Source organism: Lates calcarifer, linkage group LG10, assembly GCF_001640805.2.
Source record: "Lates calcarifer isolate ASB-BC8 linkage group LG10, TLL_Latcal_v3, whole genome shotgun sequence".
In the NCBI taxonomy this organism is placed as follows: Eukaryota; Metazoa; Chordata; class Actinopteri; family Centropomidae; genus Lates; species Lates calcarifer.
This window is the reverse complement of record NC_066842.1, coordinates 6,997,105-7,015,633: the sequence shown is the minus strand read 5'-3', so window position 1 is coordinate 7,015,633 and position 18,529 is coordinate 6,997,105. Positions and strand designations below refer to the sequence as shown.

General features: G+C 41.8%; 1 protein-coding gene across 2 annotated transcripts in view; it reads right to left on the bottom strand.

Moving 5' to 3' along the window:
• pparab (peroxisome proliferator-activated receptor alpha b) overlaps positions 1 to 17,093 on the bottom strand; it is a 28,109-nt gene extending 11,016 nt beyond the window's left edge. The window contains exons 1-4 of one of the 2 annotated variants that reach the window (XM_018675942.2): positions 16,893 to 17,093; positions 5,452 to 5,700; positions 2,595 to 2,758; positions 523 to 661 (exon numbers count right to left, since the gene is read on the bottom strand). In XM_018675942.2, the coding sequence (XP_018531458.1) occupies positions 523 to 661; positions 2,595 to 2,758; positions 5,452 to 5,659 (511 nt within the window). In that variant the 5' untranslated portion in view covers positions 5,660 to 5,700; positions 16,893 to 17,093. Of the gene's footprint in view, positions 1 to 522; positions 662 to 2,594; positions 2,759 to 5,451; positions 5,701 to 9,185; positions 9,321 to 16,892 lie in introns of those variants that run through there. The other variant, XM_018675943.2, reaches the window with a different exon arrangement.
• Between the last annotated feature and the right edge of the window lie 1,436 nt (positions 17,094 to 18,529).

Here is an 18,529-nt window from a genome sequence, read left to right as displayed (position 1 = left end):
CATCACACACATAAAACAAAGCAGGCTGGCAGTGCCCTTCATAGGTTTTTGCAGATGGGAAATCACATAATCAGTTAGACAGACCCACCTGACCTGATTATGTGGCTCACATATCTGCACCAAAAGGGTTGAGTGGGTTCAGCCATTGCAAAGCAATATGACTCTAACACTACCAAATATATAGACACACACAGAAAGACCATGTACTTAGTCTTCAGTTAGTGACTTGCCTTAACATGAAACTTAACACTCAGCTGTGGTGTTAGATTGCTTATTTGTGCTAATTATGTGCGTACGTGCCTGTTCAATCTTTCTTGGCATCCACACAACTGTGGTACTCTCTAAAGTAGAGTGTATTTACAAGTAATAAGAACCATGCTTGTGTGTGTGTATGTGTGTGTGTATGTGTATGTGTGTGTGTGTGTGTGTGTGTGTGTGTGTGTGTGTGTGCGCGTGTGTGTGCTGCTGAGCATGAAGCACTGCCCAGACCTGCCCTGCCCTGCCCTGCCCTGTAAGACTCACCATTGTGGGACATGCCCACTGACAGGCACTTCTGGAAGCGACAGTATTGGCACTTGTTGCGGTTCTTCTTTTGGATCTTGCAGCGGCGCTCACACTTGTCATACTCCAGCTTCAGACGGATGGTCCGTCGAAAAAAACCCTGGAGGAGCAACAAGAAAAAAACAGGGAAAAGACCAGATTAGTCAGGCAATAATGAAACATTTCTAAAACATAAGCTAATAAATCCTGAAGTGTAACAGTCTAGTAAATTACCTTTTAATTAACTCTAAGCTCTTATGCAACCAGTTTCAAGCTCCAGGAAAAAGAAAACCTATTGACTAACTCTTTATTAAGAAAGAAGCCATTAGAAAAGTTGTTATTTATTCCCATATGAATGGTGCATGACAATATCAGATAAATAGTTTCACCATCAGTTTCTCCTTGCTTACACAACCTTGACAAAAAGAAACATTTGGTAAGGGGGAGATGGACCAAGTGGCATGCTTGCGTTTGGCTGGAGGGTAGGAAATGGCCTGGGAAATTGCTTAATAACATATTTATCCAAAACTGTCACCCAGTGTGCCAAAATATATACAGACCCACAAACAGCACATACAAGACCAGATACACAGGATTACACAGACATGCTGCGAGCATGGGAGCACATGTTAAGTAAGTATGAGTGACTCTCACCTACTAACCCCCAATCACACGTGCATGCACAGAGTAAACACACATAAAACAAGGGTGTCATGTAGCCAGGGCAGAACTGGAATTCAGGCTGAATGGACTTCATGCCAACACTGCTTGTGTCCACTGTCGTAAGGGATCAGGGTATTGACATCACAGAGGTCAGCCTCCTCCTATTACTGTTCCATGACCAAATAACATGCAGATGAGAGAGTGAGCTATATGCCTGTACATTAAGTCATTTTATACAAGACTTTACACACAACACTATACACAATCAATAACTAAGACTATTCTTCTGAGCTTCAACTCTGATTGTGGCTTATTCAGTCATGAATATTTCAGTGCTGTAAAGAAAAAGCCAGGCTTTCAGGGTGATTTCAAAGATAACTTTGCATTTTGTGTAAACAATCTATAAAGCTCCCCTTTATTTCCCATCATTTCCTGTCACTCAACCTTACAATACATGGGGATATTAGGGCTCCTCAAAATTAGGGCAGAAGAAGGCTGAATTTCTTAGCTAACGTTGGAGAAGCTTTTGACTGATGATTGATGAACAAATGAAGACTTCAGTTCATCCAGCTAATGTTGCAAGTACGGGCTTTACCATTACCCTTTGGCACTTCATAGGTCACATCTGATAGATGTGCCTTTAATGACTCTCTCCTAAAGGTAGATGTAAAGGTTAACAAATATACTTTATGATAACCTGTTGTTTTACAGCCCTACACCCTGCATATAGATCACAAAACAATGACTCTGCCCTGTGGACTAACAAGGCTTTTGTTTAGTTGATATAGTTCTGATATTATTAATACATGGATGCACAATATATCCACAACTACATGAATGCTTAGACATAATACTACTGTACATTCATACATATAAAAAAGTCTCTTGCTTCAGTAACTACTTTTCCTTTATTTTTTTTACCCCTTCAGTGAAAATATAATAGAATACAGAAATCATAACACATCAACATAGGCTCAAAAACACACACACAAACACCTTAAGTAACACTATCTCTTTCCTTTACTGCGCCTTAAAAACAGCCTTGGGTTGTTCTTCAACATGACTGGTAAACAATTAACTGAAAGATTATTTGGCGACCACGTGTGAAGGCCGGGCCTGGTGTTTCTGATGCTTTTAGGAGTTATCATTGGTCACAAGACACATGGCCTCTGGATTTCTGGCCCGGTGTGTCCTACTTTCTTCAGTGTTATACTTCCAAATGTGATTTATTGTCCTAAAACTGGTTAATGTGTGATCAGAGCACTGTGATTTTTGGCTTATCTGTGCTTAGGTGTGGGTGACTTTGGAAGGAAGTCACTGATGGATGAACTCTAAAGACAGAACTGCTTGTTCGACTGTATAATTTGTATAATGTGTAACATTCGTATCACCTTGCAACCCTCGCAGGCGTGGACTCCGTAGTGGTAGCCTGAGGCACGGTCAGCACACACTCGACACTCCAGATTGAGCGATGAGGAGGAAGATGAGAGCTCCTCCTGGCCTGCTGCCACCCCGTAAACAACTGACGAGGGACTGGATGCTGGCGTCAGGGCATCTACAAAACACAAGCACATGGTTCATTAGACATGCACTATACACTATTCCCCAAGCTAATGCACACACCTTAAGGCAACAGGCACAATAATAGCCAATTAAAAGACAAGTCTGGTGATATTGTATATTTTTCTTATTGTCAATAAATCACATGAGAGGACCAAAACCAGAAATTAATGATCCTTAACAAGTATTGTCTGTGCAGCCAAAACCTGATACAATTTATTCCTCTACCATAGACTTCCACTGTTGTTGAGGGATTATTAAAAACACATCATTGAGCCACACAAATGCACTGGTTGACATGCTCTTTCATTACTGTATTTTATTTGGTAACAGCCCCACAAAAACAGACTTGGCTGCTGTAAATACTCGCTAGAGCAACATTTGCCATTTTACAAAACATACACATGAAATTAACTTTTTCTATAGCCTTGCTAAAGAGCACCTTAGCAGTTGTTTTTGCAATAAGGCTCATTTCTATGCTGACTTTCACCAGCTAGTTTGGCCTCTCTGATGTTCACAATCCACCCCAAGTGCACATTCAATTAGTTGAGACAATGGCTCTTGTTGGCCCCCACACACAGTATAATGTTATCTGATCTGAAAATGGGCACACACTCCCAGAAACTTCAATACACCTGAAGTGAGAATGTATATCTCAAGATCCTGTATTTAGAGACAATGAGAACTGCAAACCTATGCTGTGCTTGCCAAAATGCTAAAATGTGGCTACGCCACAAAGGCATAGATCATAACTAATTGGACACTGCATTTCCTGCAGACTTAAGACATCAGTATCCTTCAAGCCAAGTGCTTGTTGGACTGTCAAACAGTGCCTGAAACTCCTTCCCCGACACATTTCCAGTGTCAAAGTTGTGGAGGCTGCGTCTGATCATTTTGAAACTGACAATCATAACCACTCCACGCAATAACTGGCCAGGGAGAGCAGAGGTGAGATGGTGTGCAGGATTTAAATTTCACTCTCAAGATCTGTTTTTTAAAAATTCCTCTCATCAACTAATTGCATAATTTTTGAGTGCAACACAATGGAGCCTTTGAGGAGAGAAGTGTATACCATTGATATGATTCATCACTCCTTACCCATTGCTATGAATGCAGGCTTCTGGTGTGACCACTCAGAGCAGGTAAAAACTCTCCTATCTTAAGACATGGTTGGATGGATGATACCCCAACCTTACTTTTCATTTCTGGTGATGTTATAGTTTATGTAGGACACATATTGTCACCACAGGCAGTTTTAAAAATTGGGTCATTACTTTGAGATAACTGAGGGCAAATAAAAAGCTGCAACCATGGCCGACTTTATGAATGTGTCTCTACTGTTCAGTCTCATCTCCCTGTGGCAAAGACCTAGTGGAACTTCAGTACAGTTTGACCTCTTTGCCCCAACAAAAACAGTCTGTTCCATTACAGCGACTATTTATTCAGAGATATTAGCATGCTGTCTGTGGTGTGTTGCCTGCCACAAGCATAACAGTGTTGGAGTAGTATTACTGATCTTCCTCATGGAAGACTGGTCATAGGGTTTGCCATAGGTTGCCAACAGTTTTCTATTTCCACCTTGTGAAGGGAACATGGTCGATAGAACTTGCTTGGTACACAAATAGCAAAGATGAAATGGTACAAAACAGTGGCACTAAGTCAAGCCACATGAGTTTGTTAAGGGGTGCCAGAACAGGGATAAGCAGCATTTGGCAGTGAACCTGGAGCTGTGAACTGGCTGCCTGTGCAAGTGTACATGTTTCGACTGAGTGTGGACAAGAAAAGCATGTCACTGTTTCTTCTGCTCCTGTCTCACTGTTAGCACTTGTAAACACCCACAAATCCTAAACAACCTCTTACTGACTTTTCCGTGACATCACCAGATGTTTCTGTGATGCCTTCTCCCAACGCTTCCCTCTCTTTTCCGCTTTCTTTGTCTCTCTCACTCACACCCTCTATTCTCCCATTAAATGTCGATCCTTCTGGACTATTCACTGCCTGTTCACTTGTTGCATAATTTGGTAGTAGCATAAATCTCCCAGATGTCCATGTGACCTCTATTCAGGAGGAAATACAGCAGCAAAGTGGATGTTTCCTGAGAGGTGGCACATGGTGGCTGAGGAATGTGTGAATTCCTCATTGGATATGGAGCGAGGAAAACGGCTAGAGGAGGAGAGAAAGGTAAAACAAGGGCGTACAGATTGCAAGAGGTAGATAAGGAAAGAAAAAAAAGAGAAATAATGAGGAAATACAGAAACAAACTAGCAGGAAAATGCATCAGGATAGACAGACTCAGTAAGTCAGAGACAGAGAAGGACAAATCAATCAAGATCAGGGGACTATTGCCCTAAAGGCATGAAAAAGTAGGTCAGTCAGAGAATCAGAGGAAAAACGGGCTGTCAAAGGATTGTAGCACAGCTTTGTTGTACGTTAAGGCAAGAGGTTAAATAAGCCAAAGTGTATGTCTTCTCTGACCATTCAGTTGGAGCAAATTAGGGATTACGTGGCTAAACTGAGGGACCCCTGCTTTGACAACAACAACAATAGACAGGCGATTACACTGAGCTACTGGGAACACTTTGAAACTGTGAAATGACAGCGTGGGAGCAACCCCCACATTGCCATTTCACAATATTATTAATGATCTAAAGAGATATTTTGATTCAATGACATTGAGACCCTGTTCACCTAAGACAGTGGAGCCTTCTGAGCCATTGCTGGAGGACAGGTATTCAGGGACATCAAAAGAGCTGAGGGCATCGTTGTCGATAGACTGGGAGATGTCCTGGAGCTCCTCCATGCCGCCCATGAAGTCGTCATCGGCGCACAGGGGGCTGTCCAGCACCGAGTCCTCCAGGGGGGAAGGGGGATGGTAGTGGCTCTCCATGTCGACCATTGCGGTGGAGGCGCAGGCTGCCGGCACTCTCACTCATCAGACTAGAGACAGAAGACAGTGGGAGGGTGGAGGAGGAAAAAAAACAGAGGTCAAAGAGGTGGTATGGAAACTCAGACAGGCAGACAGAGGGAGACAAGATAATAATTCATTTCTAAGGTCACCTCTGTCTCAATTACCAGAGACTCAGAGGCTATATCCATGCAAGCAGCTCTGTGAAGCTGTACTTAGATCAGGCAGTGCTTGGTGCTAAATGCTATTGTTTTACATGTTTAGCAGGTATAATGCTCACCATGTTTACCATCTTAGTTTAGCATGTCAGCATGTTAACATTTGCTAATTAGCAATGAAAATGAAGTACATCTCAATATGCTTACACACGTTTTGTAATAAACCAAAAATGTTGGCAAAAAAAGTTGGCAAAATGTAAACCTTATGGTGGTACTACAGGAAAAAGATCTATATAGTCATTAGGATTCAGTGGTAGACAACCATAAAGCTACACTGCCAGCATGGCGTAGAACTGATAACATCATTATCAACATCAACACCGCAGAATAATACTGCTTTATCTTTCAATGCACATGATTAAACACTGGTAAATACATTTAGGCCCAATTAGTAGCACTGATGCAACGTGTGGCCATCCACACAAACAGGTGATGCACATTGCCATAGTGGGTCAGCAGGCAATGAAGGAATGAGGAACATGGAGTATCTTATGACACAACACAGGCCTCTCCACTCCTCTGAGCTATTCACTCCAAATACAGTAACCTTATACTCACAATCCTCATAGTGCTGCAGAAAGAGCAAGACAGAGGACAGAGAGAATCAGAGTGAGGCATAGAGACATGGGGAGGAATGAATGTGGGTCAATGGGCTGGCTTAGGCTGCGCTGTGACAGGAAGGCTGTGCCGGGGGTTGGCTAAAGAGACATGACAGACCTGTACAGTAGACCGGTGAGATTTTGCTGAATTGCACACGGGCAACTGGGAGGAGTTCTGAGCTATACATGAAAGTGTGCTAAGAAGTGGGTCCGCCTTGTTGGCTTAGCTTAAGACTGGCAAAGGGAATGGACATTACGCTGCATATTCAAACTTCATACATCCGCATGTAAACTGGGTCAATCTTCGATAAGCCCTTACCATCAAAGGAGAGGGGGGCGGGGATGGAAATGGGGTGAGGATGGCAGCTGCTGGTTGTTCACAGTCATTCCACACCTTTATATGCCTTTAGTTTGACCTTAACTCACCCTGTACTGCAGACTATTTTAGAGGATACTGCACACTGCATACTCAAGAAGTTTCTGCCCTCAGTGCTCCCTGTGAGTCTATTTAAAAGGTCTATGGACAGAAATGAATGGTATTCCACTGAAGCAGCTATGAAAAGTATAGCTTTGCCTTTAGTGTAATTCTATGTGTCATGTAACTGTTAATAAAAAATATTATTAAAAGAATAGAAGTAAGGAACTTGTTTTGGAGAGAGTAACATCCTGGTATCATTTGAAAAAGCAAGTGCATGAATATGCATGAGTCTTATTAACAAGATTCACATCTCTGAAAACCTAGTTAAGATAGTTAAGACTCTGAAGATTCCCATGAGTTAAAAACATTACCCCTCACGTAGGGAAGCCGAGCACGTGAGCAGGCAGCTTTACTGAGCCACTCACTCTACAATATACTTGTAATTCTGAATGAGAGCAGTGTTAGCTCTGCTAGGATAAAGCAAACCTCTTTAGCATTCAGCCTCCAGCTCCTGACCCTCAGGTCTTCCTTTAGAGGACATACTCTCACTTCACTCAGCACTGTCTCATTATAATACTGCTGTAAGGCGAAAATAAAGAAGTTTCTTGGCTGCTGCTTGACTAACATCCGTGCTGTCTATTCAGGTAACACTCCATTAACCCAGCTGGGTTATTATGTAGTGTTGTGATGAGGTGAATTTGTGCTTGTAAATCATTCAAAAAGTTTATTTTCCTGAGGTGGGTAAAAAATAATTTTTATAAAATAAGTTTTGTGTTAACTCACATCATGCATGACTTTCTATTTAAATAACATACATGACACAAGTTCTCTGAACTCATGACCCCCTACCACCAGCAATGAAGTGGTGGACCAAGCTAACCTCATGTTGCCACCAACAAACAACATGAGAATGTAAACACACAGAGCAGCTTAGCTTCATAATACAGACATCTAGAGGATTGAGACAGAGAAAGACAGAGAGAGAGACACAGGAGGGTGGAGAGGAATGTCAGTTAAGCTACATTACAGAGTCATTATCAGCAATGCGCGAAACAGAGTGAGCAAGTGAGGCACAGAGAGAAAGAAAACAGCAGTTCCCACGGTAACAGCAAACCTTTGTCCCATAGGTCAAGACCTCTCTTGTGCTCACTCAACCAGGCCTGCTGAGGGCATGATGAGCAAGGTCGTGCGTATCTGTGTGTGTGTTAGGGTTGCCGTTAGGGTCCAAAAGAGGAGGATGGGGGTTACACTGACAAAAGACAGCGAAAGCAAGAGCCACCAAGGTCGCCATGACGATGCCATGGCAATGCTGACACATGGCTCACACTTTGAAATCAGTGACAGAGGGTGGGCAGCAGGCGTGTAAAGACAGCTACAACCTCCTGCCACTGGAATTCAATCTCATTAAAATCAATAAATACCATTGTGGTTTGCAGCAAAAATAGGTTAAAATGTGCACTGGCGAGTCTGCACCGGTGATCACAAGGCCGGATGTACGTGTGGAGCATAAATAATCCATAGAGTCCGATGGATTTCTGCACAGCATGGTCACCCAGCCCCCCACATTATGCTCATCCATCGCAGTCAAGACCCACATTAGACAGACAAGCCATAAAGCAGCTACTAAGCTCTGGCTGAGGCAGATAAACCTGCTCTGAGCATGACCCAGGCATGTAGAAAGCCTCCTATTCTCCCAACAGACAGGGACAAAGACCAGAATGAAGTTAGTTTACATAGCTGTCTGAGAACTTCAAGAAAGTGATCTACCAATCACCTGCACCTGATATCCATCACTCAAGAAGTAGTGTACTTGAAGGGGCTCATGTTGTCTGATCCTGTGGCATATATACATCCACACAGATGGTTATCTGGCCCCAGCTGATTGCTGAGAGGTTATAATCACTTACAGTCACAATCACAGTCTCCACAACTAACTATGGTCTCTGGGGCATCCAATAAAGCTTTATGGTTTCCAAATCCAACAAGGCAAAGGACAACAAACAAAAAAGATGATGGTGTGATGACAATAAAAGACAGATAAAGCAGGAAGCAGACATTAGGGGTTGTCTCACAAAAGGGTGGAGAAAAACATAAAAGTACAGGAGAGTATACCTTGGCAACGAAAACAGATATGAGAGATAAACTGCTCATGTCACTATTTGTTCACTGTGTTAATAATAAAATCTGTATTTCTGCCAATCTGTAAACAACTGTTGGTAAGTATTGTTAATAAAATATGAAAAACAATTATAATTGAGATAAACAAAACACTCCCATCCTACCTTCCTCTTCTGCAAACTCTTCCATGCAACTTTGATCTCTGACAACATGACATCCAGTTCTTTCCAAGAGTTTGTATGATCATTTGGTGTGTGTGTGTGTGTGTGTGTGTGTGTGTGTTTGTGTGTGAGAGAGAGAGAGACAGCAGACCACTGGTTAATGTTTAATCCACCCATCCTGTGGTCTGAGTGCTGACAGGCCTGTCAGAGGAAGGGCCCCAGAGGGCATAACGGTGGTCTTAGAGTAGGAATATGGGCTGATGGGGCTGTCCCGCCTGCTCTGCCTGTCCATTTGTTTGAAGAGTTCACTCTATGAGCTCAGCCTGGACCATGCCCGCAGTGTAAACACTCGAGTGAACCCTTATCACTCAGGGGCTGATATGCTGGCCGGCGCCCTCTTATCATTATGGAGATTGGCCAAAGTACAGGCCGGGGAAGTGATTGACATTGGACTTCAGCTGTAGTCTGTGACAGATGAGCCATGGGATAGCTAACAGTTCAATCATCCTATTATCAGGTCATTTACCTTGTCATGTCGGGGTCGGTGACAGTTAAATGTACAACACACAGCAAATTTTGGCTGCTATTTTTAGATTTAAAAGGTCTATATCTGTTTCTTGAGTTATTTTAGCTCCTAACTATGAACTGTGTGTACTCAACATTTTTGATGATGGATTTCAAATGCAGGTTTAAAAATGTAAATGCATCTCATCTCTCCAGACATCCACTGGCTTCCACTAATTTCTGTACAATATGAGGATATATTGTTGTCTGTTAGCATATTCCACACCTACTGCTGCACAGAGTTGAGCCATAAAATAGTGAGTTACATAAAGCCCAGTGTACTCTGACCTCTGCATTGACAGCGTGTTCAGTGTCAAAATAATTATTAAATGTCCACACATGCTCACAAGACCAGAGCACATACAATTTGACCATAAAACACTGTAGGAGGTGCAATGTGACAGCGTATCACGTTACCTCAAAGGTCTACAGTGACCTGACCCTTCGCACTGGCTGTTAAAAGCAGAGCATTACGTGGCAGAAAGTGTGCCTGCATGAGTGCGTTGTGGAGTCAATACAACAACATGAAAAACTGTAGTTGTGTCCTCCTTATAAAGAAAACTTTGTGAGGCAGAAGCAATCATTACCTATGATTGACAGTTTTGGGGGAAGAAATGTCAACATAGAAAATGTCATAAATCTGAATTCAGACAGATGGATCTGGGTGTGTTGACTGCATGGCATACAGACTCAAAATTGTCAGACCTCTCATAAAGCTAGATGTTTCCTCTTAACTCTTTGATATCTTACATGTTTAATAGCTCATGTTTGAGAAAGTTTTCTAATTGCATGCATTTCTTTGGACATTTCTAAAGTGTACTTAACTTGACCAGCTGTCATTATCTCCAAATGTTTCTATTTATGTTGCTGATACATAAATCATTTCATACTACAACCATTACAAATTTATACTGTATAAGAAACGACTTTATGGAGAGTTTGTGTTTAAAATAATTTAATTTTCAGTAAATCTGATTTCCTTCTTTGTTTAGCTCAAAAGGAACATGAAAGAAAGATACTGGATTTGAGAGCAACTGGTAATGATATACTAGCAACAGTATTATAGTTTTTTTTTTAAATATGTGAGCCTGATTTTTCAGCAACAGAGAGGTCATGTGGGTAAATGTTACCGCTGCTGTGTAAACATGACATACTGTATAGCCACAGCTTAAATAGCAACCCCAGTGTGTTACATGCATTTACAGCTGGACCAGTGGCAGACCTGACCCTCCAGCTGCTAAACTCACCAATAGCTAACGACACTATCCTTAAGCAACACCACCATTCTGTGCCAAGTGCTGGCTCCTGGCTGCCACTTTGTACTTATTTCCAAATCAGTCTCAAGGATCATGCAGGCCACCATTACAAAACCTCTCTGCAGTACACCCAAACTGTAAATTTCACAGTGGGGAAACTGCCGCAATCTTTTCCAGCTGCTTTTATCATTTGTAGACAGATGTAGGGCTGGGGGTAACAAGACAGCGAGCGGCACTTGCATTAAACTCAAGCACCATAAAGGGCCTTTATGAGTCACATGTATTATCTGTGTGAGTCACCTTAGCTTACACTTTTTTAAATGATATATGCTATCATTATGTTGGGTTTATTGTGTTTATTAAATGTTACTGACTTTTAACTTTTATATATACTGGTGTGGTGATATACAAAAACTGTCTCCATAACATATATGCAGGTCTTTTAGAGGGGGAATCTTGTGCTCAGACATTTCTGGGTTTGGATACAGAGACATTCAAGTTTGAATTCTATAGACGGTGCAAGTAAGGTCTGCAAGTACATACTGTATTTAGGAAGCGGTCTGGTGTACATTCTCCTCCAGAGATAAAAATACTGCATGTGTGATCAGCACAATGTACATATCACGGCTAGAGCAAAAGAGAAGGGAATGTACAAGTAAGTCTGTGCCTCTCTACCAGCTGCCCTGTCCCCTGAGGCTCTGCCAAGATACAATACCTTCATCCCCTGGCAACACACAGACACAAGGGCAGCAGGCAAAGCTCTCAGTCTGTAAACTTTGACTGACCAGCACGGTGCTGCCAAGAAATACAAAACATTTTACATGCTTTGTCTAGATTTAGGCAGACAGTGCATGCGCTACAACAATACAGGGGGGATTTAAATTCACCCCTGGATGTAATAGCTTATATTTAGTATGTGCAAAACACTCACTCTAGAATTCTTATCATGCTATGGTTTCTGGCTGAAATTAGTTTATTGATCAGAGGAAACAACAACTGATCAACAACAATGTGAAAAAGTTGTAATCTATTTAAGCATCAAGGAAAAGTATCAAACATTTTCTGAAAACAACTGATTATAACAATAATTTACAAATTAAGTGACACAGGAAAAAAAACACTAATTGCATCTCCACTAAAATAAGCCATTATAAAGGACAGCTATCAACCCTCTCTCAACCTACCTTCATCTTTGTCCAAAGCAATCTTTGCACCGAGGCATGCTCAAGAATTTTCCAAAACTGAAAACTGGTCTGAGGGAGTTTCTGCATTACTAAGAAACAATAGAGTCAGTGGGGAGTACCAGGGTGCAGGAATCACCAAAACTGAGATGAAAACAACATGAGGCTATGAGCATTTCTCTTTTTCTCCAACAGCTGTGTGTATCTTATTTCATTTTCCAGCATGACACTGGAATCCTGAGTTCCCCCTCTCTGGCTGCCAAACCAGCCTACGTGTTTGTGGGGAGGCGTGCAGCACACAAGTCTGGTGACAGAGCAACACTAATTTGCTACTGTAGTAGGATCACTTTGTATGACAAAAGACCAAAATGTTCTCTTTGCCTTCCTACATGCAGAAAGTAGGCAGCAGCTGCAAGTTGAAAATCTTCAAGGTTGTTGTCCCAGAGCCATTTTATTAATTTCATATTCATACACTCCTTCATTATATAACAATAGTACTTACAGTGATTATGTTTGCTTCTCAATAAGAGTCAGTTTAATTCACCCTGGAACCTTCACCTCAAACAATCTTTGCCCTGTCTCAACCTTTGGAACGGTCATCTGTCATGTTAATAAGCTGTCCGTTTCCATACAAGTAGCTAAGACCTCTGTTACGACAACTCAAGCAAAACTGACATTATATTAATAATATAGAGGCCCTTTTCTTTTGTTGCACTATGCAAGAAATAGTAAAATGACATCATAAAAGATGAAGGTTTTTCCATCTGAGCTGCAAAAGAGTGGGCTTTGTCAGTAATAGAATTAAAATGGGAGCACAGATAACCAGGAATAGGTCATTGATGAGGATTTCTATAGGATGCAGGCTGGTTGTGGTGAGAGAGACATTCCCTCCGAGAGACCAGTCAAATCCTTCTCATAGGGGGACCTGACATTCTGCTTATATACAGCCTCCCTCCCAGATCATTAGCACAGACAAGCTCCTGTCCAGAGCTGCTTACTGTAAATCTGGATGGAGGGCCCCAATCCTATTCAAACTCAGAGGGACTTTACCGTAAGGAAGGCTCAAAGGTGAATAGACCTGGCTCAGATGAAGGTCAAACCTGGCCAACAGAGGGCACAAGTTGCAAAACAAACACAGCTCTTGTTATGCTAAGACCACATTTGGACTGAAAATAGAACTGCGTAAAAAATGTGGGTGTGTTACTACAGGTACCAGTGAGAGGGTGAAATTTGATACAGGAAGTCCAGTTTAAATAACACATGAGTGAGTGAATGAGTTTGAGGGCTTATCAGACGTCAAAACATTGGTCAGCTGTTTCTAATATGATGAGGGATTTTACAACTATGGAAAGTTATCACAGCGGCAATCATTTTATCTACGTCTATGTTGATGACAGGGAAAAAAAACAAAGATACTGTTTCACCTACAACGTAATCTACAAATACTGGATGTCTACATGTGTGTTGTTGCATCGTGTGGTGGCATTAGATGAAAAGGTTAACTTTTTTAGCCCTCTAACGACCCTTCCAGTGTGAACTCAATGGCCTCAAGGAAGTAAACGGCAGAGGTGGCGTTTTGTGAGTGCTATTTTCAGCTTGAACGCAGCCTCAAGGTGTCAAACAAAATGCTTGTTGGATCCTCAAACAGTGTCTGAAACACATCCTGCTGTACCTTTCCGATGTCTGAATCTTTGCCACTTTTCCTGGGGTTCAAATGAGTTCGACACCGTGAATTTCTTCGAGGAGAGACTGCTTAAGAGTATACCACATGATTCTCATTTGAATGATTATCACATTTTACCTCACTGTACTGTATTTTGGCAGGCTTTTGAGTCCGCCTTTGAGTGTAGCCATCTGGAACAGCTATAAACACATTTTGCCTTTAAAATGTGGTTGGAAGACACTTCATATGAACTAGTTTATCTCAAGTGAAGTGTCCTAGAACCTGCAGAGTTGATAACAAGGCAGTAGTACCATTCATCCCTGCCACTGGGTGTCTGCAAAAGGCGGAAGAACCTTCTGGAATTACATTTCCTTTAAGTAACACAAAACAAATGCTGGATGGATCAGAGAGCGTGACTTGTCTTATTAATTCTCTCCAAACTATGCCCAGTGCTAACATTTTTCTATTACCAAAATGATAAACTTTTGAGACTGTTGAGCCAGGAAGAGAACCTGAAAGTCCTGTTCCTTCTGAGGAGCAGAGGGGACAAAACTCTGCCTCTCACTCTGTTCACATTTCTGTGTCTAAAAGCCTGTCTCTCCAGGGTGTGAACGCAACCAAGCAGAAGCTGATTAAAGGTCTCAGGTTCCCAGAGACAAAACTGTTAGAGTGCAGCAGCACAGCCGGACAGAAACTACCTACGTTAGAGAACAACAGAAGGGCAAGTTTCCTTAAGACTGATTTCAGAAGCAGAAGCACTTGTCTGAACAGCGGCTGAGCTCTGACAGTTTGTTTCTAAAGACGTTTTTCAGGCACTGTGCATGAGAGATAAGACTATCTTAAATGCATTGTGTTCCTCTGATTACAATAGATAAGTCTGAAGATGAATTACGAGCAGTGATAAGAAAAATAAAACATGACCACTCCTGCAAACAGTGTGAGATCCACATGCTTTTGAGTGTCCAGTGAAGTTTGCATGGAATGAAGAAAGCACTGGTGAAAAAAAAGACTGTGTTCAAAAAAAAAGAAGAAGTTTTTAAGTTTACTTCTCTACATTTAAATATTTGGAATATATCTGTTACTATCAGATCATCCTGATGCAATAACCACACCCACCTGGTACTTACCAGAAAGTTTAAAAAAATTATTTGCAATTACTATTTGATCAGGGTTTCATATGCCCATTTAGATGTTATCTCATGGAACATTTTTAGCCTATGAAGTGATTTATTCTTTCGTCAAACACAAAAAAAACACTTGAGGCTGTTTCAAATCTTACATTAATTTTAATGGATTTTTAACCACACTAACCAGAATGATAAGCTCAGGAAAAATGGTTCTGACTGAAGACCTTTGCTCCCGAGGTAAATGTCACGTCAATGTGGAGACTGGCTTTAAGGGTTAGCAAATACAGGTAAAAGCCTGGTACACTGACTGAGTTGTCTCTCGGTGTGTTTACAGGGGGACTGCAGAATGGAGCATCTGTCCACAGATCACCTTCACAGTCTCACTTTTAGGAAATGTGTCAGCAGGGAACTCGAGATGCAGCTCTCAGATCATCAATGAAACATGCATTTAAAAACACAAATAAACCTTCGTCACTGTGGTATCCAGTCAATCCTAATGTCACCTCACAATTAACACAACGAAAAATAAAACATGACTTAAGTGAGAGGTAAAAAAAAAAAAAAAGGCACAGTTAAGGGCATTAATTGTGGAAACCCTCTCAATATTGATGACCCCACTGAAGGCATTGTCATCTACCACAAATACACAAGGGTCAGTTGTAAGCATAGATAATTTAAATTACACATAGGAGTCTTCTACTTATGGGAAGAGGAAGGGCTGCATTCATGTATTGCTTACAGGGGAATGGGACATGTACAGGATTTGGATCAAATTTCACATCCAGAGAAATAGAGTGTTATTAAGAAATGACTGCTGCAAAACAGTCCCTTTTCTACTGAGAAACTAAATCATTAGTTGAGTTGCAGAATGTCATGCACAATCGCACAATCTATTCTATATTCCAGTGTGTTTCTACCCAGAGAAAGTCATCCCATGTAACGGCGTAGAGATAAATCAAGAGTTTGACTCCTGAACCTCAATCGACACAAGGTTAACAAGTTTCAGAGGCATTAATTAGTGAATAATTATGTAACACATGAGCAGTCACCTGCATGTTCACAACTCAAGGAGAGAGGGAGTCAGTGAGGCAGAGAGAGAGAGAGGGAGAAATGCCCCAGTGATACTTGAGGAGTCAAGTCATAGCACCTGCAGCCACATAACCACTGCTTCATCCATCGCTTCAATACGTGACATTGAAAAGTTAGTGCTACATAAGTCCTGAACACAGATCAGAAGGCAGTATTTCAAGGCTGTCCCGACTTCCCTCCATCTTTAATATGATGCTCCTCGATTCACTTTGGAAACATTATTTACACTCCAGGGACCGTGTGCAGGTGTTATGCACGTGTTTCTAGCAATTAGAGCACCATGCGTCGAGTACTTCAGACCGGACTGCAACACTACTTGCATACGTTTTTGACGTATATAGTTCTTAGTAAACCACAAAGCACTGACTGTCTCACTGTCTCCCGTGCACCACACAGGATCGACAAAGGCCTGTAAGCAACAGCTTCTTCATAAGCGCTACTAGAGTAATATGGCCTATCAACAAGTACATAAATAGCCTTTGTGTTGAGTACATGGGTCAGCAATGAATGGCTTGCATCACTGGGAGATGTTGCCTATTGACGAGCGAGGGCCACTTCAGCTGCGCAGGCGTGCAAACTGAAATTATATTAGCCTGCCTCCATACAATAACAATGGTCCTATAATCATTAAAGAATGTATTAATGTGCCCCAGCTGCTTGTGAACAATTGTGTGCATTTTTAACGCTGCAAACTGGACACTCTTAAGACACGCGCGGTTTCCAGGCTGTAACCATCTCTGTGCACTAAACAAAATTCCCTTACAGACAGCCTCTCAGGTGCTGCAGGAGGCTGCACTTCTTCAATAAAAGGCCAAAATGAAGACACCTACCTTGCAATAAACAGCTCGATCCGAAGCCTCCATAACCTCGGGAACCTCGCTGGGATGAGAGAAGCGGGTCGGTGCGGCGAGACCGAGAACAGGAGCGAGGAGGGAAATATTTTAGTCCCCGACCCCGACCACGTCCTTGTTTGTTTCCCAACAGCGCTACCGCTGTCAAAAATCCCCCACCACGTCCATACAAAGCAGAGCCATGGAGCTCACACCCGCCGGAAGTGACCTCATGACTGACAGCTGGCGGAGAGAAGGCGCACACCCCCTGACACACCTATAGTTTCGGCGAATAGAGAGAGGGCAGCAGTTTCTCTTGAGAAGGACGCCCCCTAACCATTGTGACAGCTGAGGGGGGACCGGAAAAAGACTCCTCCAGCAAACGTGCTCCAAACGCTTTACTGTGCAATGTTCAAATAAATACTCATCAGTGACAACAGACGGACAGTGCAGAAATAGAGGTTTAAATTACAGCAGTGGTTACTTTGTCATACTTCTAATACAATGATGCTGAAGTGAGTGAATGCCGGCTGGTAAAATTTGCATAACCACGACACTGTCCTCAAGTGACCCTCCTCAGGTCATCCAAGCGCTTCCTTCTCTCCCTTTCTCTCAATTCATTGCATTTAATTCGGGTCAGTGAAGCTTTAATAGCATACATTTCCACTCACAAAACACACACAATGTTGCCAAAGCAGAAACATAAAAAGGCAAATTATACAAACAATGAATACATAAAACGTAACTGAAAAACTCTTGAGATAGAAACAGTTAAAAGTACAGCAGGATTATCAACAGCATGTACAAAAAGAAAAGTAAAAGTACTGCATAACACTGAGTAACACCTGATAGTGTTATATTATTATATTATCAGGTCATTGTGAAATAGCATGAACATCAGCACAAAAATGTTGTAAATGGTTGAAGTGGAGTTCATTTTAACTGCTTCATCTACTGGTCGGTACGTTGATCTATTATATCGCAACTGAATCTGAAATCTGAATCTGAAACTAGCCGTAGTAGCTGGAGTAAAGAAGGGGCAAATTTTGCTCTCAAATATAGCATCATCAGTTTGCAAAGTACTGAGCTAATGTACTTAGTTACTTTCCACCACTGACAGTGTCTATACACAAGGCAAATTGTTACTGTAATCTGTCTGACCAGTGTTGTCTATGGCAGTGCAAAGAATGCTGCAATAGATACGTACTGAATAAATAATGTAATGACTCTTTATACAGAGGTTATTTATTGGACAGAGTCTGTTTTATAAAGAAGACTGACCTCTGTGTCCATGATTGACAATTTATTCATCAAATATCTTTCAAATATTTTTCCACAAACAGAAAGACAGAGTCTATGAATATGCACATACTTTTTTGTTGCAAAAGTTCAACTTTTGGGTGCAGGATGTCTCCTACTTCAATGAAAAGTCAATTCTCAGTATGTATGCACTGGACGTTTCAAGTTCCCATACCACGATGATGGTACTGAACCATGATCAGCTTCCAGATTAATGGCAGTGTCTAAAAATAATGCCCCCTTCAGTAGATGAATGTGGACTCTGCACATACATCATTCTGTACAGTGAAGTTCAAACATCTAAGTCAACACACATAAACACATGCTGGAGTACAGGG